At 35.1% G+C, this 27,684-nt stretch overlaps 1 protein-coding gene across 1 annotated transcript; it reads right to left on the bottom strand.

The window, feature by feature from the left end:
* Window positions 1-724: 724 nt before the first annotated feature.
* Window positions 725-26,143, bottom strand: LOC129318037 (uncharacterized). Its single transcript, XM_054962537.1, is given in 36 exon segments — window positions 725-1,051; window positions 1,802-1,861; window positions 1,940-2,052; window positions 2,129-2,287; window positions 3,093-3,216; window positions 3,974-4,141; window positions 4,287-4,397; window positions 4,506-4,659; window positions 5,273-5,608; window positions 5,928-6,112; window positions 6,206-6,304; window positions 7,387-7,650; window positions 8,593-8,769; window positions 8,974-9,267; window positions 9,354-9,521; window positions 11,185-11,504; window positions 11,507-11,534; window positions 12,913-13,082; window positions 13,162-13,312; window positions 14,509-14,581; window positions 14,663-14,847; window positions 14,915-15,278; window positions 15,398-15,516; window positions 16,162-16,221; window positions 16,616-16,724; window positions 19,132-19,210; window positions 19,295-19,382; window positions 20,323-20,387; window positions 20,967-21,119; window positions 21,945-22,051; window positions 22,174-22,256; window positions 23,191-23,281; window positions 23,398-23,534; window positions 24,828-24,917; window positions 25,192-25,359; window positions 25,833-26,143. Coding segments are annotated over 36 exon segments (5,427 nt in total). The 5' UTR covers window positions 26,022-26,143; the 3' UTR covers window positions 725-865.
* Window positions 26,144-27,684: the final 1,541 nt, after the last annotated feature.

Here is a 27,684-nt window from a genome sequence, read left to right as displayed (position 1 = left end):
TTCTAATTTCTTCTGCTGTCCCTTCCTCCTTTTAAATTAGCCTTGGGCATGATCCCGGCCCTACATTGTCACAATTTGCCGTGATAACTAATAATATAAAAATTGACGTCCTCCCTTTTTATGATAAAATTTATGGAAAAAAAAAATTACATTCATGAACTACTTAAATAAATTATACATAGACATTGCATAATAACAAGTCAAAAAAAAAAAAGCCATTTTTCATCTTAACAATTTATTCTCCATCAATCCTTATTGACAAATAATTGATGTGATCTTTGAATATGATTCTTCTAAAAATTCTCAACATGGTGCCATATCTCAAAAACAACTTTGAAAAATTTTATTAAAAGGTTACATGAAATTTATCTATGATAAATATTTTTAACATTAAATGAAATTACAATATTCATGATTGACTATTACTCCCTTTAAACAAAAATATAAAATATTGATAACTAATTTACAGTTATAAAAAAATATTAGTTGAAACCTTACTTTTTAAAAAAAATTTGAATTTTTTCAATTACACCCTCACTAAATACCCTATATAAGTTTCTTAATAATAATAATTAAAATTTTAATACATCATTTTTTTCAAAAGGAATAATAAATGAAATAGAGGTATGTTTAAAAAATAATTATAAAATTTATCCAATGTCTTATATTTTAGACCAAGCAAAAATTTCTAGAAGAGATCTTATATTGTGATTTGAAGAGAATATTAATTATAAATTTTGCAACTTTTATCCAAAAATGTAAATTTTGACATAAATAATTCTCCCACAAATGTCCACCAATGACATTAAGTTCTAACCTAATTTGTCAACAGAAATTCATGTATGAGAGGAATTTTTCTGTGACATTAATGTTTCCTGTCTTCAACAACGTCAATACACTTTTTCAACAGCAACTTTGCCTCCCCATTCTTCTCAAACTCATGGAGATGACGAAGTTCACCTTCAAATCCTTCATTGATGGCACTGACTTGAGGCTGGTCCATGAAAAGTTCGAGCATTTCCAGGAGACATTCTGAGGCAGATATATGAACCTAGTTGAGACATGAAAAGAATACGATGAAAAGTCAAATGAATGGAGAATAAGAGCAGGGAGAATGACAGTTAAGCCCTGGAACTTTTAATTAATAAAAGTTAAGTCCCCGACACAAAATTTTAAAAAAATGAGTTAAAAATATTAATTTAAATAATTATAAATTTAGAAATTTCAACTATAAATAAACATTTAATGTGTTAAATGTAATTATTATATTGTAAAAAATTTTTTTTTATAACTGCTAGAATCAATATTTACAACTCATTTTTCTAAAAATTTTATCGATAACTTAAATTATCATTAATTGAAGATTTTGGAACTTAACTGTTATTGTTCCTGAAGAGTAAATCAGAAAAATAACCAAGGGTTAAACATGTTACCATTATAAATGATGAATAAGAGTATTGGGAAAAAAGTACTTTTTTACATTGATTTGAGGAACTTCAAGGATATGTTTGAAATAAATAAATTGTTTGATCAGCATAGCTAACAACTTGGCCACATTTTCAGACAAAATAACATCATCAACGTATGCTCAAAAGCCACATTTTGATCATATAACAGAAGATAGTTGCTGGCCAACAATACATGCCAAAGATACCCTTAAGTTCCACAAACCAATGTCAGAAAGGTACTCCCCCCCGCTTTATTATTATTAATTATACCATACTATATTATTTATTTATTTTGGTATGAGGAGATGGCGTATCTAATGAATACTGCTCAAACGAACAAGATAGTGGCATACCTGTGCAATCTTTATTGTGCTAATGCACTCAAGTATTTTTGGGGATATGACATCAAACATCTGAAGACAAGTAGAGTTGATTTCAGATCATTATTAAATAAGTTAACAGAAACTAAATCATAAATAAACCCTGATTACCTCCTGAACGAATGTAGTTACACCAGCAAGTTCGGAAGTTTCATGGGAATCCTTCATGGCATTTTTGAGTCTTGAGCATAGTTCTTTGATAGATAAAAAGGCCGCAGTTTTGACTGCACAACGTAGACTTATTTAACAAAGATAGAAAAACAAATGGCAATGAACTATAAAAAGAAACATAAAGAATACCATTCCATTGATGCCCTGGTGAGAGGAATATAGAGTACATGTGTATTAAGCGCTTTTGTTGTTCAAGAATATCATTCAAATGTGCCACATGAATGCAAGATGTCAAACAGTCTACCACTTTGTTGTGAGGAACAAAACCACTTTCAGCAACGTCCGAATCTGCAAAGAAGTAAATCATTCAATATACTTGTAAAGTCTTGAGCTGTAGAACGCTTAAGTCAGCATGAAACATTATCTTCTTAAAGTTGGAACCGTTCCATTTGTTACAAGATAATGATATCTCATGTAAAACTGGTCAAAAAGATAAATCAATTATCGCCAAGCACGCCCGAACTGATAATCACGAAGGGCATATTTTGACAGGTGGGGTTACTTGGAAGTGGCATTGAAAGGATGATGATCTTATATGTGTTGTGTAAAGACATTCCGAAAGATCGTTGTTGCTATAACTTAACTAATTGATTTTATGTGATTTTCCACAATAGAGAGGTAAATGATCTTTGGACTTCTATTATTTCCTTGCACTAAACATGAAAGCAAATTCTAAATCAACGAGGACAGATGGCAGTAGAATTCAAACGCGCTACCACCAGTACAAAGAATTTTCAAGGGCATTGTGGCCACATATTGCATCACAAGAAGTTAACATTGCGTATATGCAAGCAAGCAAGCATGTATGCATGCGTGCAGTGGATATGTTCACACACACGTGCTAGCCAGTAGAAGTGGCAATGAATATCGAAGAAATGTCTTCAATATTTATAGCAGTTTATGCCATACTAAATAGAAAGACATTGTTCAATAAGATCAAGTTTCAAAATACTGATTTCATAAATTCTGCTGCCACATATTATAACACTTTCGATTGCATTAAAAATTTAATTGATGGATGTACATAATATCCTATTAGATAAGACAAGCACAATGAGCAACATATAATTGAGGATCTAGAGCTCGTCATAACCTGCTTCAGCAGCGTCGTTGATTGAAGGTGTTGGCAGAGACTTGTTGAGGTCTGAATTGCATAAATCAAATAACAAAGGAAAAACCATAATAAAGAATTCTGAATTGCCAAAGGCCTTTATAACCTGAAAAACAAACAGGAAAATGATTCAGGATTCCATTTATCATGAATTACACGAAAAGGGGGTGAACTAGACCAAAATTATCTATCTTCTCGGCCTAATTTACAAGAACAATAGATCCAGAAGCTTGCGCAGGATATATCCATTTACTTTCATAAACTTTCCCCTCTTCCAGTAATCTTGTTCTTTTCATTATTCTTATAGATGCTCATCTCTCTTAACCTTCCAACTAGATTCTCAAAATATTGAAGAGATATTATCACAAAATTTTGATTCTGTTTACTGTCACTTCATTGTCTGTCATTCATATAGATGTAGACATCGCACAAAAGTTCCCATTTATTGACAACGAATGAAAAAAAATAGGATTAATATCAGTGCATTCCAAAACCGACCAACTTTTAACAATTATTATGAGGATATTACACGAATGTGCATAAAATTGCCATGTTATACAACAGACAGGAATGGAAATGTTACACTGCTATTTATAATGGACTGAGGATGCCAATAGGTCTACCACACAATTTCATCCGAAGTCCTCAGTATGTAAAATGAAATAGAATGAACAAAGGAATGAATGAAAACAGTGATTGTGTAGATTAAAAAAACATCTTTTATACCTAAAGAGAGTTATGACAAAGGTGTGAAGGACATTATGTACATCAATTTTTGTGCATTGACTATACCAAATAGGGCGCCCTAAAGAAGAAAGCTTTTATATAAATATTCCTAGCAAGTACTACTATCAATTGCTAACCTGATCGAGAGAGGAGAAAGCTGCTTCACGGTATTTCTTTCCCTTCCTAGTGCATGCAGATGAAACTATCTTCAGAATGGCAGCAGAAGAGGAGGGGCCTTCAGCAGAAATTGCTTTATGGCAGGATGCAGATAGAGCACCTAACGCTAGCAACAAGACATCCTTTCCCTGTCATATTTATCTTTTAGTCAGGAACTAGCACATTAAACTGAAGCTATTTTGCCAACACTAGAACATCCTTTCACCTGCCACACTAGAATAAACAAATAAAGTGGAATTATTTTCACTTGATGGCACTTATTCATCTTCTTACCTCCCATAAACGACCAGGAATTTCCTTCATGAGAGAGTTAAGCAGAACTTCATGGTGAGAAGAAAGAGTTTCACCCAAAACTTCACTAAGCCTGCAAATAGCCTGTGCAGACTGCAGGTACAGCAATGAAAATCAGCAAACATCTACATGAAAATGCTAAACTACAATGAGGTGAAATCAATTATAAAGACATGGGTAGAAGAGAAAGGCAAGACTAACCTTTCTTTTACTTGCCCATGATGATGATGAAATACGTTCACAAATAAGTGAAACAATTTCTCCCAAGTATAATTGGAGGGTGACTCGTTCTCCACTGGTATATTCTTCCCATATTTCTTCGAAAAGTCTTGAAACATGTTTGTCATCTTCAAACCTGCATAAAAATAAACATTTCCCTTTACCAGTGATATAAAGATGTGGTAAGTTATTGACAAATAGACTCAAGACTCAATAGGAACACACACAGAAACAAAGAAGGAAAAGATATAATTTTAGGATTCAAAAACACATAACAACAACAACAATTTGCTTTTGCATTCTGAAGTGGCTTGGCAGATTTCCTACATGTTGTTTGATATTTTGCAGGAGGTTGAATGTCCACCTAATCTACAAGTTTTTAATAAATAAGTACACTGGTTTCAACTACAAAATGAAGCACAAAGTTCTTTGCACCTGCTTCCCTGGCTGGTTTCTGTATCTTTAATTAGAACGGAATGTATGTGTTTCGAGAAAAATTTCTTCCCACCCGCTTTCTGGCCTCTCTGCAATGTGTGTGCGTGTGTGTGTTTTTTTTTTTTTTTTTAAAGGCAGGTTTCTCTTGAGGACTCATGAGGTTGGAAAATTCTTGAGCTAACGAGTCTGTAAAATTTTTTAATTATTTTGGGAAAAACTTGTCCTTATTTTTGTATTTCTCTTCTCTTCAATAAATTCCTTTTTATTTTTTTATCAAAAGTTAAGGAAGAATAATATAGACTAGCTATTCAAACCTTGAAACAAAAACAACTGGAATTATGACCGCAAGGTATCCGCAGACAACATCTGATGCCATGGATGAATAGCTCTTCAAGAGAAATGCGCATGCAATTTGAGAATTTCTGTCGCCAGCATGCAGAGCTGCAGTGTCTTCAATTAGTTTTTGCGCTTGAGAGGTTGCTACATAGTTTAATACTTTCGCACAGGCACCAGCGAAGGCACGTTTTGCAGAATTGCTTTTTTCCTCCTTAACAACAGGAAACAATAATCTTACAAGCATGTTAGCATATGGCTTCATGTCTGCACCAATCCTTTCGAGCAATAATGTAATGAAGTTGGCCACACCAACCCTGCAATGGTACAGAAATATTTCAAATTTTTTTTTTTTAAAAAATTATACTTGCACACAAGGACATACATGTTAAAGCAGCAAGTTATTACAACAGGAGGAAAACAAAGCCAGGAGAAAAAATATGAAGAGAGAAAATTCTAGCAAGAAATTCTGGAGAACAGAGGTGATCACAAAGAACATTGAAAGCTCTATAGCACGTCAGAAAGCTTCACCATCTCGTGGTAAAACTATGAGATCATCAATGATATCAAAATTCTCAAGTGGAGTGTTTTCAGCAAGCAAGAATGGGGTAAATGAGCAGGTGTGTAGAAACAGACCTAGTATTGAGGCCAACTCCAGATCTCACTAAATGAGCAAGTGCCGGTATCAGAGCACCCAGAGATTCTGCATCAGCAACTTTTATACATGAATCCAAAGTCTCCCACATAGGAGAGCCTTTGGCGATGGAAATTCTCAAACTTTCAAGCTTCTCTGTCTCAATTCCCACATTTTCCGCGTGACGCTAGGAAAGTGAAGATTAATAATCGTATGGTAAAAAAAAAAAAGTCAATAAGTGAGCTTCAAATTTAAGAAGAGGACATATTAGTCGACCAACCTCTACATAATTGAGTCCTTGGTCTTCTAGGCTTGATAAACTTTCAAGCATGCAGCACACTAATGCAGACAAATGTGGACGAATTGCAATTCCAGCATGCTGAAGAGAGACAATAACAAAAAAGGCTAGAAAATGAGTTGATTTCAACAATAGAAGAAAATATTAACACAACGCCAATATAGTGGCAAGATCCATAAAAAAGTTGATTAACCTAACATAATCACCATGAGAAAAAACGTAAAATGCAGCTAACAAAGTTCATGATGTAGTCAAGTAGAAAAGAGAAAAATATACCAAACAGGATAGTATAAGACTAATGCATACCTATTTTAGCCAACTGAAATTATAATAGAGCAATATTGATGACCAGATGAGGAAGACTATGGACACTAGACAACCTCACAGCCACAACCAATCAAGTGAAATAAGTAGACAGAGAATAGCCAAAAGACCACACTCTCATGCATCTATTGCAATCAGGTTTAAGATCTTTCAGGACTCTAAGACTCTGCACGCTATCAATTTCACTCTCATCCTCTACTTACCAAAATCAAATTCATTTTTTTTAATATCATTAGTTGATCTGGATTACTAGAGATCTGTGCAAGGCTGAAGATATTGCTAATAAGATGCAAACTGAACAGGTTAAGAGCCCGTTTGTTTAAGTTTTTTCCATAAAAAATCACTTTTTTTTTAAAAAAATCTATTTTAAAAAATTTTATATTATTTGTTTGAACTTTTGAAAATAATCAAAATTTGAAAACAAAAAGAGTAGATATCTAATTATTTTGAGTAACTTCTGAAAATAATCAAATATGGTAGATGAGACAAAATGTTATAAACATGCGGATATACATGAAAAATATCATAAAAATTTAAAATAATTAAATATCAAATCATTTTTATAAAACAAAGATTTGCAAAGATATCGTAAAAATCTAAAAATAACTAAATAATAATCAACTTCAAACATAAAATAATGCCTATTTTTCATAAAATCTCTACAAAATAAATTTATTTTTATAAAATCTCTGAATTATCAAAAAAAAAATATTTATTTTTTAATCTTAAACAAACAAGTCCTAAGAGTCACAAAAGAAAAAAAGCCAACACATATAATCCCCTCCTGTGAGCATAAAAATGTTCACACGTGTTGAAAGCAACACATGAGAATTCCACACCTTTGTAAGCTTCATTACAACAGCAATTGATGCCTTCCGAACACTATCAACTTTACTTAATATGCCTTCTGCAAGAAGAAAAGGTAAAACAATATCCATGGCTTGGCGAGTATCTGTCATATCAGTTAGAGAAACATCACAAAGCCTTGTTGTTAACGTAGTTACAGCGCGGCATAATTTTTCTCCAGAAATTCTGATGGTCTCCTTTATATCATCCATGGCACGAAATGCTGCAGACCATAATCTTTTTAGATGCATTCCAACCTGCAGAACAAGTCAAAAGTTATGCACCTGAACAAGATTGAAGGTACTTTAAGATGGTTGAGATACATCAAGATCAACTAGTTTCCCTAGAGCTGATAATTTGGGCAACAGGCCAGCCCAAAAAATCATAGGGCTGGGCTTGGGAGTTTAAAAAATTTTCTTTACTTCGAACTTTATTTGGTAGCCCGAATAAGTTCAGAGAGATTTGAATTCTTTTTTATTATTGATAAAAAATTTAAAATAAGGTAAAAATTGAAAAATCTTAATTTTTTAAGAAAAATATTGAAATTTGCTAAAAAAAGAAAAATAAAGAAAAATTTAACAATTCTAGTATTCAGGATAACTCAAATAAGCTTGAAAGCCCAAGGTGTTAGCTTGTTAGGGCTGGGTTTGGTTATATGGGATTTTTTATATATTCAAGCATTTTACACCTGATCCAAATGAGGCCACGCCACCCAAATTGCCAGCTCCAAGTTTCTCAAGTTTGCTATAGTCAAACTGGTTTTCTCCTCTTTATTTTACCTTCTCACTGTGAGTGACTAAGTGTACAAATGTGTGTGCATTTATAAAGTTACCTGATGAAAATGCTGTAAATTCTGAACCAGAATACAAAAAGGTTAAAGGATATTACTCACAGATAGTTCCTATGGAGCTAAAAACGTTTTAACACTCAAAAGATACACAACTCATATTATGTGCAACATCTGGTAATCATCCTTTAAATCTGACGTCTAATGTGTTTTGGCATAGATAAAGGCACTTGCAAGTCTTCCCACCTTACTGGCTGAAGTTTAAATAGTTAGTTCATGTGCATATTATGCTGAACATTATCCCTTTCCATTTGAAGATATTTCAAAGTGATTCATATGCAATTGTTTACTTAACATAGAAATTTCAAGTTTCTTATCTTAGATCAAAAAAATTGAAAATAATCTTGATGACCTCATGAAATTTTCGTCCTTGGATAATATCTGCAAGGGCAAGACACGATGCCTCACGTGAGCGCCAAAGCCTAGATCCACATTGATGAAGTAAATCATCCATGATGAGATCTAAGTTTTCATCAATGGTTTTCTTTGAGTCGGCCACTAGTGATTTCCATATATTTGCCATAGCATCCTAAACAGAAAGATAACAAATGTAATGAACCCAAAATTAATAACCAAGGGAAGAATTGATAAACTTATTTCCATTGATCCATTCGCTGCCCTTTTGGGGGAAGTGAAAGTGTTAACTGCAAAAAGGACATGTGAAGTACAAAAGGTATGTAATAGCTTTAAATGTTATAATTTCTTTTTAAAAAAATCATTTGCATGAGGATACCTGCACATTTTTATCAGGATCAAATTGGTAGCGTACAAGCCTTGGAATCAATAAATGTAAATGTGGCTTAAGGGCATCCCCTGCTTGTTTTGCTATCTTAGAGAAGCCAAAAGCAGCACCCCTCTTAGAATTTAGGGAAGATTGATAATTAGCTAAATCCATGAACTTATAAATTAAGTCTGGTTGACCCATCTCATTTGCTAATCCGCACAACTCTTTGTAAGTGTTCAGTTTCCCTCCGTTAATGCTTTCACCAAGAGCTCCACCTTGAAATACTTCTGTGTCTTCCCCAAGCTGCAAACAAAACTCCAAAGATCCAGGTTTAAAGACAAACATAAATGAGAGAAGAGAAGAAAATCAGAACGGAATTAACAACTCACTTTGATGGCTCTCTTCCGCTTCCCAGAGCCAGTCAAAGTGTTCACAAGTGCATTCACTAAATTTTTTTTCATAGATGCATCACCAAGCTCATACACAATACTCATGCCTTGGGAGGCCAGTTCTTGGGTGAGTTCATTTTGCTCACCAAGAAGGTGAGAGAAAGCCTCCTGCATTCACACGATAATTGTTAAATATAGATTCCAGGTTCCTTTATGCAGCTACACCAAGGATATGGTACAAGAGAACATCCTACAGATCAAGGTATTTGGATTTTATAATTTCAGGATTTTTCTGATTTCACAATGAGGAATGGCTTATCACATTAATCACAAAAAGTATCACATAACAACTCACAATAACAACATGCACAATAGGACATCTACTCCTATGCATGTCTGTCAAGAATTGTTCCCTGGGAGAAAACACGAGCAAAGCTCCAAAAGATTCCAATAACAAGATATCTGCCAAGGATTGTTCAGTTGAAGAAACCTCTAAAATATGACCATCCCTGAAAATATGACCATTCAGTTCTAGTAATATATACCAAATATCATCTTTAACTATACATCTTCATAAATTTGCCCCCTTATTTACTCCTGCCAAATCTTCTAAATCTAATGAATAAAAAAAATGTTTCAAACTCAATAAGGACGCCCTCAAGAATGATAAAATCCTACATCATAATTTATACCAAGCCAGGAGATAGGCATTGTTGGACATGAAAAACCTATAAATTTAAAAGTTTACTTTTCAAAAGATTAAATTCTTAATTGATTATTTTATTAATGGGTGAAAGTTGAGAGTAATTGCTCTGATTTTATTCAATTGATCCAGAATAGCCAATAGGTAAGCACATACATTTACACACACACACACACACACACACATTCTGATGCTAAAAAGTTAACGTCCTAGAAGGAAAAGGATAGCATCTTTACTAATATTAAAAAACACCTAGCCTATCCTAATGACACTCTAGTTGACATAGAAGATAGAAACACACACACACACACATAAAATCACTGAATAACCAGACACACAAAAACAATGAAGCCCTAGGGCATCATATCAGAATTTAGGCTCCTCATTCACAAAGACTGAAAGCATTGAAAAGAGGGAACCACTGATCCACTTTTTCTACATGCTCCCAAAACCATGCATAAAGATAAACCAACTGATCCAAACTGGCCATTGATAACAGGGCTAAACATGGGCCAGGCCAGGTTTGACCTCAAGTTGAGGCCTGGCCTATAAAATTATCCAGGTTCAAAAATTTCAATCTGAAGCCCAGTCTGATCCAGGGTAACTCGACACAGGATTAGACCAAATTGGACCAGGACTGGTTAGACCAGTTTGGCCAACACCATACCTCTCTTCAGTAAAAATAAATAAATACATAAATAAATTTGAGAGAAAGGAAGTCGATAGAGAACAGAGCAACAAATCACCAGGGAATCTCACAATTAGCCAAAGAAGCAAAGGAAAAAGAAACATAATTGTCTTCATTCGGCCCTACAAAACTGCTTTCAGTCAATTAATCTTCAAAGGAGAAACCAATTCAGATACTCTAAAGACAGAAAGCACATTATCAAAGCTAACTCCATCCTCTAGGAAAAATATAATACATTTAAATATGAAAACAATATCAGCTACAATGCAATCATTAAAACAGATCCATGTGACATCTTTCAATATTTTACAATTAAAGTAAAATATTGGTCAGCTATGTGCATGTGAGGTTACAAAAAATTACAATACTGTCACTAATGTAATTGTCAAAAATCAGGAGAGGTATGAAAACAGGTAAATTTTCAGTTCCTAATGCAAAACCTGAATTTCTGGAAGCATCTGCTGAATAGTAGGATGATGTCCACAATACATTGTAAGCGATAAAAGCCACACAGTTCCAGCACATCGCTCTTCTTTCCTACTACTGTATAGAAGATCGTCAAAGAGCTTCTTGGTAATTGCATCTCTTGTAGAGGCATGAAAATCTTCAATGACTTCTGTTTGTTCAATAGGAAACTGCTTTAACTTAGAAGACTCCAAATCTCTCATGAGAAAGTTTGAAGCCATAGATAGCGAAGAATAGTTAGTTTTTAGAATTATATCAGCATTCACAGGAACACCGCCCCACAAAAATGATAAGCCTCCCCAGCAGCAAAAAGTATGTCCTCAGCCTGAAAGTTTAGTTACACACAAGTGACACTTCAGATGCTGCAATTTAACTGAAATACAAAAGTTATGCAAGAAATATTAAATTATATATTTTGGAAAGTCTGAAGAAATGAATTAGAAGAATTACTACATAAGGAGGTGGTTAGTCGACAATAAAAGCTATGATTAAATTGGCTAGGGAAGAATGACAACTTATGGTAAGAGTAAGAGCCTCATAATGGAGTTGTAGGGTTGAGGCATATGGCGCTATGATAGCATGTTTAATTAAGTTTTTTTTTTAAATAGATATTTGTCAGAATATAGAAGAACTAGAGGGAAAGATAAAGAAATTGTGCAGGAGCCTAGGAGGTCTCATTTCTTCTGTTGCCTTCTTTTTAGTTGTTATAGTGAACCTTAGTTATGGACAAAAACTTAAAGTTAGGCAAGGAGATGTCATTTCTCTATTCCTGTGGTGATATGTTGACTCATGAAAATATTAATAATAGGCTAAGGGTTGAACAAAAACACTACATAACACAGTTCATCAATTATACCTTTCATCATTATAATATTCTGAAGAAGAGCTTAACATCAAGATCGAAAAAATTTCAAACAAATTGATGACGAGTAACTCCCCAAAAGGATAACTATAAGACAACAAGAAGCTTCTTTTTACTAAAGGAAAACAAAAAGAAAGATTCGTAGTCCCTTAACACTCCCTTTTGGTTTTCATAATTATCAAAGGTTTCTCAACAACTTTGTCCGCCAGGGGTTCAAAGAGACTAATAGTGCAAGATTTATCAGCTGGGATGGATAGAGTTTAGAGGTTTATCATTTGGTGTTCACGAATGACAATTTTATTTTTGAACTATTACAAGTCTGAGGTTTTACTAAACTCTCCATTAAGCTTTTCACGTGAGAGTTGGCAGGAGTTAATAATCTGGAGAGAACTGTGGAAGAATCAGATGAGTTGGTTAAGGAATTTAAATTTTCCTTGACTAATTTTGGCATTCCTTTAAGGGGTGACTTGTGAGCTTGGTCTTTCTGGAACCCCTTTTTTGCAAAAGACTTGACAATTAGAAAGGGATTTATTTTTCTCCGGGCAGGCAAATCACATTACTTCGACTTTCCCGGTCTACCATTCCCCTTTACTATCTTTCATTGTCTAAGACTCCTATTAGGTTATCTAGTAGGATAGAGGAGACTTCACAAGATTTCTTGTGGTCGGTGAAGAAAGTAGAAAAACAGATCAATATTTATTAAGTGTGCTGTAATTCTAAGAACAGCTTCTAGTAGCAAAGTGCCTTAAGAGTTTAGACCCCACAAAAGTAGCAAAGCAGCTTTGGCATTTTCCTAGGGGGCAAAAGATCATTTGTTCAGTCAGGAACTGTGCTGAAATACCTTGGATCGACAAACGCTGAAAATAAGATTGAGTGCTACATCAAGTTGATTAGGTGATGTTTCTTTCACACATATATGTCCGATAGATATAAGAATCTTCTGTATCGCTTCAATGTCATCTCCGACAAGAAGCTTGCTCAATTTGTCACGCACAATTATCAGAATGTTATCTGCAGATTAATCATACAGTTCTATAATAGATCAATGGCTAACAGATAAAACAAACTAGTGATCATATAAAAACTCTACCTGAACTAGAATCATTAACAAGTGGAGGCAATGAAACACGCAGTCCAATGTGACCTAGTGCTTGCATTGCCACAGCAGCCAGCGTAGAGGTTTCAGAAATAACCACATCAACAAGACATCTAAGCGTATTCTGGCACAAAATTTCAGAGATCTGCCAAAATATGCATTCATATGTTTATTAGATACAACAACAAAAGCAAGCCTTATTAGATACAAGGAAACATATACAATTGAACAACTAAAACTTCTGTTTCAACCAATGAAGTGAGTTGGAGAACAGACGTGCATGTGATGTCATGTGGAGAAGCTAACATACCCAGAGTATAGTCCTTTCATGTTTGGATTGGGGAAAGAGGAGAAGAGTTGAGAAACAGAACAGAAGACAAGTAACTTTCACAGAAAAGAAAAATTACAATTGATATAAAATCAGAAAAAGAAAACATAGGCTCAGAAAAGTTCTTCAGTCTGACTTAATCTAACATACACCATAATGTTTACTTATATCTGATAAAGCATATGTTGTTTTAAAGATTGAGTGTTCATATAAAGATTCAGTTCAACTAAAAGATTTATTATTTTAAGTGAATACTTATAGATAATTTATTTATTTTATCATGCCCCTTCACATGATAGCCCTTAGGGCTTTAAGTGCAGATAAAAATACAGGTCCACCAATCTTTTGCTGAAACAATTTTTAATGTAGAAGAATATGGCCACAAGGACTAAATTCATCACACATTGATGGAGACTAAGGTAGTATAGGATGTCTAAGTTCCACATTGAGTAATACGAGATGCTCTAGAGGTTATTTAAGTTATCCCACCTCAATAGCTAGCTTTTAAGGAGAGTTCCCCATTGGCCCATCCCTCAAGTACCCATTAAATAGTACTGAAGTATGGTTGTCAACAATTTCAGAAAGGGCTACCTACCTAAGAAGGATACTAACGAGCAAAGTTGAGTGAAGTCTCACCAAGTGTCGTATAGTGTAGAAGGGACATTGGCTCTTTAAGAAGGCAAATTGATGGAGACTAGGATTGTAGGTGATGCCTACACATTGAATAGTATAAGATACTCTATAGGATATTTACATGAGTTGGTTCTCCCCCCTCAATAACTAACTTTTGCAGAGAGTTACCCATCCCACTTGAGTATCCATCACACACCTTAAAAGATCTTTCATAGGACAAAATTTAATATTTACCATTGGATTGAAAGCTCCCGCTCACTAATTCATGCTAAAAATTGTCAAAATTTATGTATGTGTCAATTGATGCCACCCTGCAAATGTGCATGTGTACTTTACAATCTACATTTACATATTACAAGACATAAGTTAAAGAAGCTTACTGATGGTGTTCTAGTCAAACAATCTGCAGTTACATATCCTATTGCACATAACGAGCCATGCTGAGTCTCAAACCTGACAATAGAACAATATAATATAAGCATATAGGATAGTTTCAGAATAGAAACAAAAAAATTAAAGATTTGACATTCAAACCTTGACTTATGTGTCCTACTGATTGATGAAGTCAACTCAGAAATAACACCAGATAATGCAGGCAAAGGAAGAGCAGAAGACACAATTCCAAGTAAACGAGCAATGGATTCACGAGTGTCTGTATCCACATGACTCAGTAGTTGCTTAATCCATGAAACTTTTTGTGCATAATTTGAAGCTACCATCTATAAACAACAAATGTGAGAGCAGGAAAGCAAGAGAGAAAACAATCAAGAAACTCAAACAACAAACCTCTGGCATATTTGATCCAATTGCAAGCAGAGCCTTGGAAGCATTGACATGCAACTCAACAGACCCTTCAATTGCCATAGAATGTTCCAGCAGTAAACAGAATTTCTCTACTGAGGACAGAAACTCAGATGATAAAGCACTGTTCTGTTCGAACTCCAATTCAAAGCACTTCAACAAAAATTTAATCATGGCCACATATGAACTTGAAGGAAAAAGAAGGCTATGTTCTCTCATTTGGCTGGACTCTAACAACTTTGGCTGGTGTTTAAGAATATAATCAAGCATAGATCCAAGTTTTGGGTACTGAGTGCCAGAAATTTGACCATCACCTTTAAGAAGACAAAGCCCTTCAAGAGCAATTTCCCTGTTACAAACCAGAAAAGAAAAAAAATTCAAATGTAATGGAGCTACAAATAATGTGACATGAATCTTGAGACTTGACAATATAGGAAAGATAAAATAAAGCAAATTCAAGTGCAAAACCTAATATCCAGTTTTGTATCTTCCACTGCAAGCATACATAAAAAACGACTTGGACAATGCTGAAAGTCAAACAATGACGTGGCCCATCTAATAGAACAATACCGCACTTCACTTTCAGCCTGCCATTACCAGCAAAAAAGTAAGATGGAAACAAGAAATGAGAGGGGAAAAAAATAGGATACCTCTTCTTTCTCAAAGAGAGAAAGAGAAGATTAAAACAAGGAAAATGATAAAACATTCATAGAGAAGAACATTTTCTGATCCCTCTGGATGGACAACAACTTAGGCTAACTCTCAAAACTTCTTTCCAAAAAAAACATAGATAGCATTTGATTCCAAGTCCCAATCAAAGACCCCACAGAATAACATGCAAAGCATAGTGCTATAGGATTTTCCCCTCATTCCTGCCTAAGCCTCAAAACTTAAACAAGAAGAAATTCCGCAACCTCTACAGGCATATCCATGTTTCATTAAAAACTGAAAAAAGGTTTGTCCAAAAAAATTGAGACTGATGGGAGCCAGTACCATGTTGAAGTTGTTCTCCAACTATGACATACTGACATCTTCATAAGAATATTTCAGCATATTCAAGGGTAAAAAACAGTCATAAAAAATTTCATGTATAATTGGTTCTTGTATAAATTTTCAATAAAAGAAGAGAACTTAGCAGAGACATTAAAAGATAAGAAATACAACTAGCCCATAAACTAATCTGAACATAGAGCCCATAGGGAGTAAAGGAGTCAGCAAGTTGAAAGGCATACCACTTGAGAATTTTTCAGCAGAAGCGCCTCCAAATCTTGTAACACTGTTAATGGGGCTCCCTGATACAAAAGATAAGAGCATTCAATCAGAATGAACAAGGGAGGGCAGGTGGGGAACTGGGTAAAGTCTCCAAGCAAGTGAAGAACAAGCACCCATGCTAGGTATGAAACATTAATACTGAAAACATTAAATATTGTACAAGATCCACTAGGGCAATCCTATGTGTAACCTTAAGGAATATTTTAGTCATAACTTGCATGGTAAACAGTCTTAAATTTATTAGAAAAATAATGGGCCAGCACTGAACTGTTTAGACTCTCAGATAGATAAAAAATAGTATTACTAAATATACTGAGATGCGGGAACCACTAAAGTTTCAAAGATATTTCCCTTTGGAGAAAAAAAGCATAAATTAACAGCATATTCACACAGAATTAAGAGAAAAGTACATACTTTGTAAGCTGCAGCAAGAGAAATCGTAGCTTCTTGAATAACAAATCGAAGAGACTGGGATTCAACTTGCAATGCATGGAAAAGACGAACAGCCATGTCAATCTTTTCCCTAAAAGGACATGAAATAGCTCAATTAGTAATAATTTAATACACAGGATCTAGTTTATAGTCAAGAGAACTTTAGAAAATTCAAAGGATGCATTTTAACTTTTGAAGAGATTAATATAAAGGGAGAAAATGAGGAGCATACACAAGGAGGATGGCAGACTCAGCAACAAATTCAAAAAGTAAAGAGAAGAAAATATTAGCTCAATAGACCACTCAAGTCTCATGAAAATCCAAACGTTACCCCAAGAAAACCATGAGCTAATAATCCAATGCACAAAACTCTATCTCACAAGGGATTTGAAGAATAAGGGCATAGTGTCACGAATGATATCTTCGTGACCGTGTAAAGACCAATGTAATGAACAATCCACTGGTTAGACTCGCACAATATGGTAAAAGGGGCGACATTGGCATTTGGGTGTGTTCTGCCTCAGTCTTCGAGCTAAGTGCACAACTGGTCAGGGGCTAGTGCCGCCTCCCTGATGAGCCCATGGCAGGGCAAAACCAGTGTGATTCGTATGTGGTAAGGCTGGTCTCGAGGATTATGGGATCCTCGGGACGCCGCACACTCTCAGCTCGTGACAGAGTGGTATCAGAGCAAGACGTACTTTACTGCCGTGTGCCTGTGGAGTCCCATGTTGGGACTAGTTGACCTCGACACTGCTCCAAAGGCCTGCGAGGTGTAGGTGGGTCCAAAAATAGGGACTCGGGCGGGAAGGTTGGCCGTGGCCGACTCCACTCCTGTTGGCTCGCGAGTGCGAGTGGGTCCGAAGAGTGCAGGACTCGGGTGGCCATTCAGCAGTAAGCTGAGGTGTTTGTGGCAGTACTGTATGTGCGATCTTTGGGCAGAGTCTTTCTCCCCTAGCACGAGGGCGTGCTAGATTAGGTGTGGGAGAATGTCACGAATGATATCTTCGTGACCGTGTAAAGACCAATGTAATGAACGATCCGCTGGTTAGCCTCGCACAATATGGGTAAAGGGGGCGACATTGGCATTTGGATGTGTTCTGCCTCAGTCTTCGGGCTGAGTGCACGACTGGTCGGGGGCTAGTGCCGCCTCCCTGATGAGCCCATGGCAGGGCGAAACCAGTGTGATTCGTATGTGGTAAGGCTGGTCTCGAGGATTATGGGATCCTCGGGACGCCGCACGGGCGTTGTGTGCTGCGTCAAACTCTCAGCCCGTGACAATAGGCTCACTAAATTTTCTTATATTACTTTCAAACTAAAAATACCACAACCCCATAATGGTGAGGAAATAAGCTTTATATTCCTTCCTCCTCCCCAATCCACTAACATGAACAGATCACATGTTAAAAAAGGTTAGACAAATCCATTGCTCATAAAAATTCTGTAAATCCACTACATTTTAAAGAAAAGGGGGTGTTATTGAAAGAGAGTAAATTACGGCCAACCAAAGGTTAAAATATTCACTATCCACACAGACCAGAAGGTACAAGAACATATCAAAACACAAAAAAATAACAAAAATCCTAAAGAACCTATTAATATGATAGGGCTGTTCAATCTCATTGCATATCAGATACAGTAGTTTCTTTCAAAGAAACCATATGCAGGCACCAAAGGGAAGGCGTAAACACTGTTCAATCCCATATCTGAAAAAGGAGAAAATATGCCCTTGAAATGTCCAAATTCCTTTCCAATTAAATAAACCATAAAACCCCATATACTGCACACTGCCACAAAGTTTTTTTCCTTCTCATCGCCAAACCCTTAATATTGAATTTGAATTAACTGATTTAGCCTACCAAAAGACCCCCAACTCTCACCAGAGATACCAAGGAGTTTGTTCCAAAGATGGCTTGCTACTTGACAAAGGAAAAAAAAGATGGGGCGGTGTCTCTAGACTGGATCTAACTGCCTTAAGGACCATTCATACTGGCAATATATCATTGTGTTTATCCTACCTACTATCGGAGTCCAGACAAAGGATTTGACCTTTGAAAAAGCTTTGGAATTCCAAATTAGCTTACAAGAAGACACTTACCCTTGTTGTATAATAAGTTAGGGATAGCAGATAAGATTTGCAAGAGAAGATACCGGAAGAATAAAAACCCAAACTGTGTATCTTGACTAGAAGAAAGGGCACATAAATGTCCAATTTCATATCTGACAAGCCTCCTCATATACAAAAAAGATTACAATTTGTCTCAGAATCTCTAAACACGTAACATGAACATCAAGAAAAGGAATCTCATGAGGCATACATGTCTATCACATATTCTTGCATTAATTACAACCCAGTACCACTAAAGTCTTCTTGTAGGAGAGAGTTCTGAATTTTTGCTAACAGTTTGATTCAAAAGAACTACTTTAAGAATGATATACATCTATAAGTACAAAGGATTGTGAAAGGCAGGCAAAAATTCAACCAAATAAAATGTATAGACCTGAAAAGATGAGGCATGCGCTGTGCAACCAACCCAATTGCCTGAAAAGCATATGTTTTGACCTCCCGAGCACTAGCATCTGAGTTAATAGGTAAAATTAAATATGAAATAAGTTGATCCTATTCCAATAATTCAGGGAACAATATCATTGTCTAAACTAGACCTGCATCTAAACTTGAATAGCTGTCAAGGGACTTCAGAATTCCATTCAGAATAACAGGACTCATTAACCTAAGCTGATCAATTTTTGCCTGCACTTCCAGAAATTAGAATTGTACGATCAAAAAGTAGACAATAAAATTTTTGTATAGAACAGTAAATTACAGAATGCAACTTCCAAAATATGAATCCTAAAAAACCCCAGAAGTAGCACACATTTATCAGAGTTATCCGCTTCTCACAGTTTGAATAAACATTTGATCGCTCAATAGCAATTTGAAAATAAACAAACATCATAAGTCTATTTGAAACAACCAGGAGCTTTAAAGCCCATTCTGGCTCATTGGATATGACAAGGCATGATGATATAAGTAGCATTTTATAAACTATCCATTCCATAAGCCTTTAACAGTGCAATGCGTTTGCTTCTGTTAGAATAAGTGATCAATAATTAGTTAGTTATTTAAGTTAGTTTTTAGTGAAACTTAATCATTATCTCATCAAATTAGTTGAGGTTTAGTACAAAAGCTGAACCATGGAGCATCACCTTGAACAATTAAGGTTCAAAAGTGTCAAGGACGCACAATTAGATAAAAAATATATATCCTATTTTTTTCTTCCTGTCCTCCATCCAATTCTACAGTTTCAGCAAAATTTAACATTTGGGATGTAAACTTTACAGTTTCTATCTGTCCCACGCACAAATTTCAGCTCATTGGGATATCTTAAGGGAGTTCTTTTGTCTGCCATGCAAGGAAGTTGGTTTACTCTTTTGGGTCAGTAATTAGTTTGATCCCCATTGGTACTTCTTTTTTTTTTTTTGGGTTACATCAATACAGTTTGTACTTTCCATTCTCTCTCAATTATTTTACCAGGGTGAAAAATAGTATATACCTCAAAAGCTAGTGTAAATAACCCAGAATACAAATCATATCCAACTGGATCATATCCCAATTGTTGCTTAAGATAAATAGTTTGTTCAAAGAGGGAAATCTTAGACAACAAGCGAGTGCCAAATAATAACACACTCACATGCTTAAATACCCATACTGTAAATTCCATTCCAAGCTGCTTCAACCTTGATGTGGTTCCGCTGCCTATTACATTCAAGAGTATGGTTGTGTTAGAAATTATTGAACAATTAATGGGCTTTCATTTAACAACAAATGCTTTTGGGGAAAAAAAAATCCTTGATATAAAGCGTAAATAAACATGTGGTCAGGAATTCAACTTTTGCCATCCTCCCCAACCCCATATTTCATAATTAAAATGAAACTAGATAGAATCATGAAAAGACATCTCAAAATGAGGGGGGGAAAGGGAAAATCAATAGTAGAAAATTGAAGTGAAGAGGAAGATTCCTTTAGTCAGAGGTTTAAGTTTTTAAAGGATTCCAAGAAAGCTATAAGCCCCATATAGCAAGTTGCATTTTTTATGGTTTGTGAAGAGTTCGGCTTTGTAAAAACTTATTAGATATATAAATATGGCTAATCAGATATCCCCCTTCTTTCCCTTTAGCGTTGAGTTATCGACAATTTGAATGGATATATAACTATAGCTAATCACATTGTTTTTCCTTTCAATCCTAGTAACAACGAAATCATCCATATCACAGGTACACAAGAATATCATCAAATATACGGACAGCAACACCAAGTAATAGAACATTCTAGTACCATAAATGCAACCAAAAATGCATTGCAAGGTGGATGGGAAAGTATTAGCTGCTGCAATGGACCGACAGAAGACGGACATTAATTTTGCTTTTAGTGCAGGGCTCCCAGGATTGACTCTTGATTCTGGATCAACATTTTCAACTCCAACAGTGCCTACATCAAAGTCAAACATGTACAGATGCTCAACTGTGAAGAGAGAAGAGAACAAAGGAAAACATAAATGCAAAGAATTTGCTATGTCTCTAATATGGAAGAGCAAAAACCAAAAAGGCACGCACAAGCCAAATTAATTTAACCAATCTAACAACTAACCATATAAATATCGCAGCATGAAAGAAGTGTTAAAGCAGTTGTTGGGGTACATTTAGGGTAATTATATAATCAAAGTTAAATTTAGATCAACAGTAAACAACTTTGTAAATATACCTTCTAGTAGCATAATCGAACACATTTATGACTAAAAATCTCAAGAGTCAAGCATATTGAAGTGGCCTAATTTAATTACACCTAAGGTACTAAATAATGTTCATTTTTAAGCATTGCTATTAGAGTTAAGAAAAAATCTTCAATTAATCTTATGCTAGAACAGAAGACAGAACGCTAACTTTTTAAAATAGCAACAGATGAAAAGGTGCCAATGGGGCACAACTCAAATACACAAAATGCATTCTAGAAGTCACATTTGAGCAACAGTTACATAGAAGAAATAAAGTAACATTTGAAACATGAAATGACAATTAGGAACAATCTCCCAGAATTCAAGAAGATTCTCAAGCACATTACTTTAGCAAGTCAATTTAATCTTTAAGAGCCATGCAGATTCAAATAGATTAATCACACGAGACCCTTACACATATAGTCATATATACATGGTCACGTACAGAATGTGAAGATCAAAAAACAATATCCCCATATCTATAATTTTTTATAGAAACATATGCCTATATGCCCAACTTGCCAAAAGTTAACAAAGCATACCATTAAATAGTAAAAATAGCCTGTTGATCAGATTTTGATCATCTAAATTAACACCATTGGCCTTCTTCTTCAAAAGCTCCTCGCCTTTTTTAATAACAGACTCTTCGCTTGAGTTAATCAATCAAACAACACAAGTAATCCACAAACAAATCACCCAAAAGATATAAATCAGTAAAAAGAGTCAGATAATGCGCAATTGAATTCACATAACACAAGAACTACATTATACCAATCAACAGAGGCAGCAATATATAAGGGATATACAAGCTCAGCGGCCAGCTCCATGGCTTGGATGACATTCAAAATACCCAACTGCACACAGAAAGAAACCAAAAAAAAAAAATTACCACTTGCAGCATCTTTGTTTTTCTTTATCAAGCGAAAAAAAAAAAAGGGAATAAAAGAGTTAGGAAAAAGGAAGAATAAAATGTCATCCGAAAGAAACCTAAGAAAAAGAACCAAATAGTATTCAAATTAAAAATGCAGCAAAGCAGCTCGATGTCATTGCAGATCTGATATGGCAATCAGCAAGAAAAAAAAAGTAAGCAGGACACCAAACTTCAAACATGAATACCATGCTTTCCTGCAACAAATCCATAGCCAAAGATAATCTTGCAAAAACAGCACCAACAAAGAATTTCATGCACCTTTCTCTGCCTGAAACCCACATACTTAACAGCTTAAAAGCCTGTACATTGGGCAGTCGAATCTCACCCTCGATAAAAACACTACAAGGCTATTTCAAATCTGCCAAGCCACGTCGTAATGTAGAAAAAGATGATTATTTGTCTTAAGAACTTCTAAAACACATCACACAAATATCTAGTGATATTGAGCCTCCAAATAACATATCACTTGCATTGAATATTAATTCTATTAAATAATATAGTCCAAACAACAAACTTTATCTTAGAAGGAGCGTTGATTTTTTCCAAGAAAAATTTGACAAACGAAAACAAGGGCCATTTGAATTTCAAATCAAACAATTAATGATGCAATTTTATATACGTGTCTGTTAAGCACAATCACTTGGCAAACTATAACTAGCAGTTAAGTGCATATTAAGACCACCTTGAAGTGAAATTCATCCGATGATTTCTCACAACAGTAAAATATCAAGCATAAGCAGCCTACAACTTGGTTTATGCACCTTTCAAATGTAATATTTGGGAATAATAATAACAACAACATCAAAACATTTCCCATATTATCATGAAAAATATCATTTAACCAGTTACATAGTTACCTTTCCAAGCAGAAGTTTATCACTTGGCAACTGTTGTTTCCCTGTAACACGATTGGCTTGAGAAACTGAAAGTCCAGAAGGGAAACCACCACTGCAAATAATCATCAGCTAACATTTAATTTACATAAGATTGCAATAAAATATTCTAATGATAGAACAAGTTCAGATATTGCAAGGATAGTTTCAGCAATCAACGTAGCTCCAAACCTCTGAGTAACCTGCTGGTACAACATTGTGTGAGTAAAAAACTCAATAAACAGCTCCCTGTCATGTGGATCAGTCACTAATCTATACTTTGCAGCAACTTCGTCACTAATTTGACTTGAGTGGCATTCACCAACTACCTAAGAGAAAGAAGAAATTCATTAGCAAGAGCTCAAAAACATATGATTGTGGGCAGCTAGTCACAGCACATGATACAAGCACACAAGAAGTTAGTTAAGGCCCTTGGCCGGGACACGATAAGGCACTTCATGCATGGCCTTTTTTTATTTAATTTGTGATACTAAAAGAAATTTTATTGAAAAGAAAAAGGAAAAGTTGAAAGTGCATGTTGCTTTGAGGAAAGGAGTAAGGTCAAGCACCTAGCATCCTATTAATCATTTTATTTCTTTTGATAAATTGTCACCAAAGTTGTCAAGCATTTTTCAGTGTTGTCTCCATGGAAAATTTGCTAAGGAACTTCTTTAAAGCTGTAAAGAAAAAGGAACATAGATCTGCCGTTGCTTGTGAATCCAGATTCCAGAAAGGATGACCCCTAAAAAGACCATTGATGAAAACTACAAAGAGGCCACACAAAGAAATTCTCTCTCAATTAAGATGTGATAAAAGAAACTTCTCATTAAACACTCTCACGTTCCTTTCTAATGACAGACACAGCATGCTAGCCAATACAGCTCACTTCCAAAGAACTTTATGCTCCTTTTCCTGGCCACAACCAGTAAACTTAACGGCTAAAAATTCTACAGATTAGCTGGAAAAACTGATTGAGTGCTGGAAAATACCAAACATCCTACTACAAAATGGTTGTCACTACACAATGCAGAAAAAGATGATTGTGTGCTTCAGAACAATGAAATTATATACGAATATAAGGAGAAAGGCAATTTTTGGTCTTTGAATCTGAAGCAAATCATTTATATTAATTCTGTTCAGTGCACGTATCCAAACCAAAAACCTTTAGCTTGAATAAGCAACAGAAGTGAAGTCACTATATAAGGCACAAGGCACCCTTACCGAAAAAAATAGTTAAAAAAAAAAACTATGATCCTGGAATTAAGGGCATCAAGATTCAATCCAAGAGCAAAGAGAATGGCAAGGGAGGGAGATAATAAGATATGGTTTCATTGTTTGAAGAAATATCGATCAAAAGGGACGCCGGGGGCATGCAGAGGCAAGTACATATACATTAAAGAATCATACAGGAATCAGTAGCCATAAATATTATTTAATGCACCATGACATTATTTTGTGTACGATATAAACTTAGAAATAAAAAAATAACATCTCTAAGCAAAGAGAAATAGGATGGTCACAGTCATTATCTGGCCTGCAAACTCTAAATAGAGAAAAACATCAATACAAGAACTATATGAAAACTAATTATAGTATTGTAAAGGAGATAGGAAGGTCAAAACCTTAACAATGATTCTTAGTATGATTTCCTGGTGTTGAAGAGGAAGTTTTGAGATGTTCACCAAGAGAACAGGCGCCAAATTCTCTTTTTCCTGATTTACATGATCAAATATTAGATTTCATGCAGAGAAAAAGTGATCTGTTAAATTTTGAGCCGGGTGATTGAAGCCAAGGAAAAACAGATCTTTAAAAGGGTTCCAAATAAAGCTTTGGAACAATCGAATTGTCTATCCACTATAAAATTATATATCTCTCGTAGAAATTTCAGTCAAATGGTAAACCGGTATAAGCAGTATCAAAAATAACATTGTGGGATAAAAACCAACAGCAAATAGTCACTGTATTTAAAAGTTCATATATACAGACCTTTGCATCTACACGTTGAAACGCCATCTCTATATACACAATACAAAAATTCCTTATCATGGGAGCACCACTAGATTCTGAGTAAAGTTTCCATAACTCCAATAAAGGTAAACCAATGTCAGGCTGAAGTTTTACTCTTTTGTTCACATGACTCAAAATCTCAAGAACCTGTTGAAAAGATAACAAATTAACAATTACAGGATGTTATTTATAAAGCCAATCTATTTCACTACATCAATAAGCCAAGAGATCAAAGGACTGAAACACAGCTAACATGGTAATTAAGCTCGAAAAATTATTGTTGTTGAAGCAAATTCATACATATTTTACATAGGAGTATATTTTCATCTTTCAACGCTGAAAAGGGAAGTAATTTGCTGGCGTATCAATACTCTACTTAATACACTAGCTTAAATCCAACTTATCATAGGAGATTTTACAAATAAAAACAGTACAAGATACAGGATTAGCACTTCATAGTATTCATTCTAACCATCCGTATATATATTACCAAAACTAGAAAGAAAACATTGAAACATCTCGCAAACTGCCAAGAGCAGTGATCATTCTCAAGCAAAAATGTAATTTCGAAATTCCGCTGAAGCCTACAACGACACGCCACGAACGCATTCAGAAGCTACCTTGTTCCGAACAGCTTGGGATTGAGACGATAGGGAGGAGATGCAGAGAGGAAGAAGCTTGGAAAGCAAAGGTTCGAGTTTGGAATCATCACAAAGAGCCAAACGAGTTAGCATTCGATCAAGCAGTTCTTCAATCTCAGCATCAGACTTCGCTGCCAGCACTGATGTTGACGTTGACGATTCCGCCATTTCTTCCCTCTCGCTTCTGTTCCGGCTTTCCCAATGGTCTATACTCTTCTTCGCGCTCAAGTTAGGAACGAGGATTGTTCTTGGCTTTTACACTAGTTTGATCAAGCCAACAGCGAGGGCCCTTCTCCGCCAAACACTTCACTGGTTTTCACAAAATATGAAATTAATCTAGATTGGGTTGGAATTAGTATGGGTTCGTATTAAAAAATTAAAAATTTGTAATTGAAATTAGGATTTAACTGAGTTAGTAAATTGAAGTTAAGAAAAGAGTATGTAATTTTAATGTGATTTATGTTTGAATATTTTTTTTAAAAAATCAGTTAAACAGATTGAAAATATTTAGATAATTTGATTCAAAGGACAGCAGTTAAGATATATAATGATAAAAATAAGTATAAATTTTATTGTATATATTTTTGTGATTAATTTGATATTTTTAAAAAAATCATAAACTTTAAATTATTTTTTTTAAAAAAAGGTAGAATTAAAATATCTAAAATAAATTAATTGTTTAAAAATTAAATTTTTAAAAAAGAGCATGAAAGAATGATAAATTATATTCTATATATAATTAAAATTTAATAAATAGTGTAGTTTGATCTTCTTTTAAAAAAATTAAAATTTAGAAAAATAATATATGCAAAATGAAGTATTAAATATTAAGTATTATTTATAATTATAATATTGGATTGCTCTGCAAAACTACCAGGTACAGTGATCCCCACCTTGCCAACTTCTAATGTTGCATTGCTCTGCAAAACTATCCTAAATGGAAGAGAGGTCTCAATGGTGAGAGTAGAGGAGTCATTGGCCAAGGAGATAAAATGACAGAGAGAAGGGGCGGAGGAGAATGCAGAGAAGATGGGTATAAGGAGATTAGATCTAGACCAAGAAGAAGAAGAAGCAAAGCAAGAGAGAGCCATAAGGATCTGTTAGACTCGCAAAGGAAGCCAAGAATGCCAGAAACGTTCATTTGAAGTTGTGGAGGGGAGAATGGAGCGTTAGGTGAGGACTGAGATGAGCAGGGACATGCTAATACAAGAAGGGACGTCAGAGAGATAGAGGTCAGCCGAAGGTCCTTGAGAATAAGACAGTGGAGATCAACTAGCGAAGACACCACCGCCTGTGAGCAATGCAAACAAGGGAGGTCACGAGAGCAAGAAAGGACCACGCACGCGAGGAAGTGAAGCAGAGTTGGGGCTCAAGGGAAGATAGACAAGAGGAGAGAGTAAGCTAATGCTTTCCTAATGAATCAACGCCAACACCCAACGTGATGGAAAAAGCTAAATCTAATAGCTTCCCCAAAAATGCTCATTTACACTCCAACTTAGGTTGAAAATTTTTGCTCATCCAAACAATATTTTTTAAACTTTTTATATCCTGACCTTAATTTGACCTATTCCGACTGAGGTTAAAAATTAATCCAAACATGCTCTTAGTAATTAGAAGAGATAATTTGAATCGGTGGAGCTTAAAACTGGCTCAATTTTTCACCAAAAAACCCAAGTTCAATTTGAGTTGGGCCTGTGTGGGCCCATATATCAAGGCACAATCTTAACCCCTAGGTACTTGTCCAAGTACTTAGAGACTTAAATAATTTAACTTGGAATCTCACGTTTGAGTCTTAGGATATACAACAGGATAGCTAAGCATGCAAACATTC

Source organism: Prosopis cineraria, unplaced genomic scaffold, assembly GCF_029017545.1.
Source record: "Prosopis cineraria cultivar Desert tree isolate PC_DT_omini unplaced genomic scaffold, ASM2901754v1 PC8, whole genome shotgun sequence".
Lineage (NCBI taxonomy): Eukaryota > Viridiplantae > Streptophyta > Magnoliopsida > Fabales > Fabaceae > Prosopis > Prosopis cineraria.
Note: the sequence above shows the minus strand (reverse complement) of the source record. Positions and strands in the feature narration are given on the sequence as shown.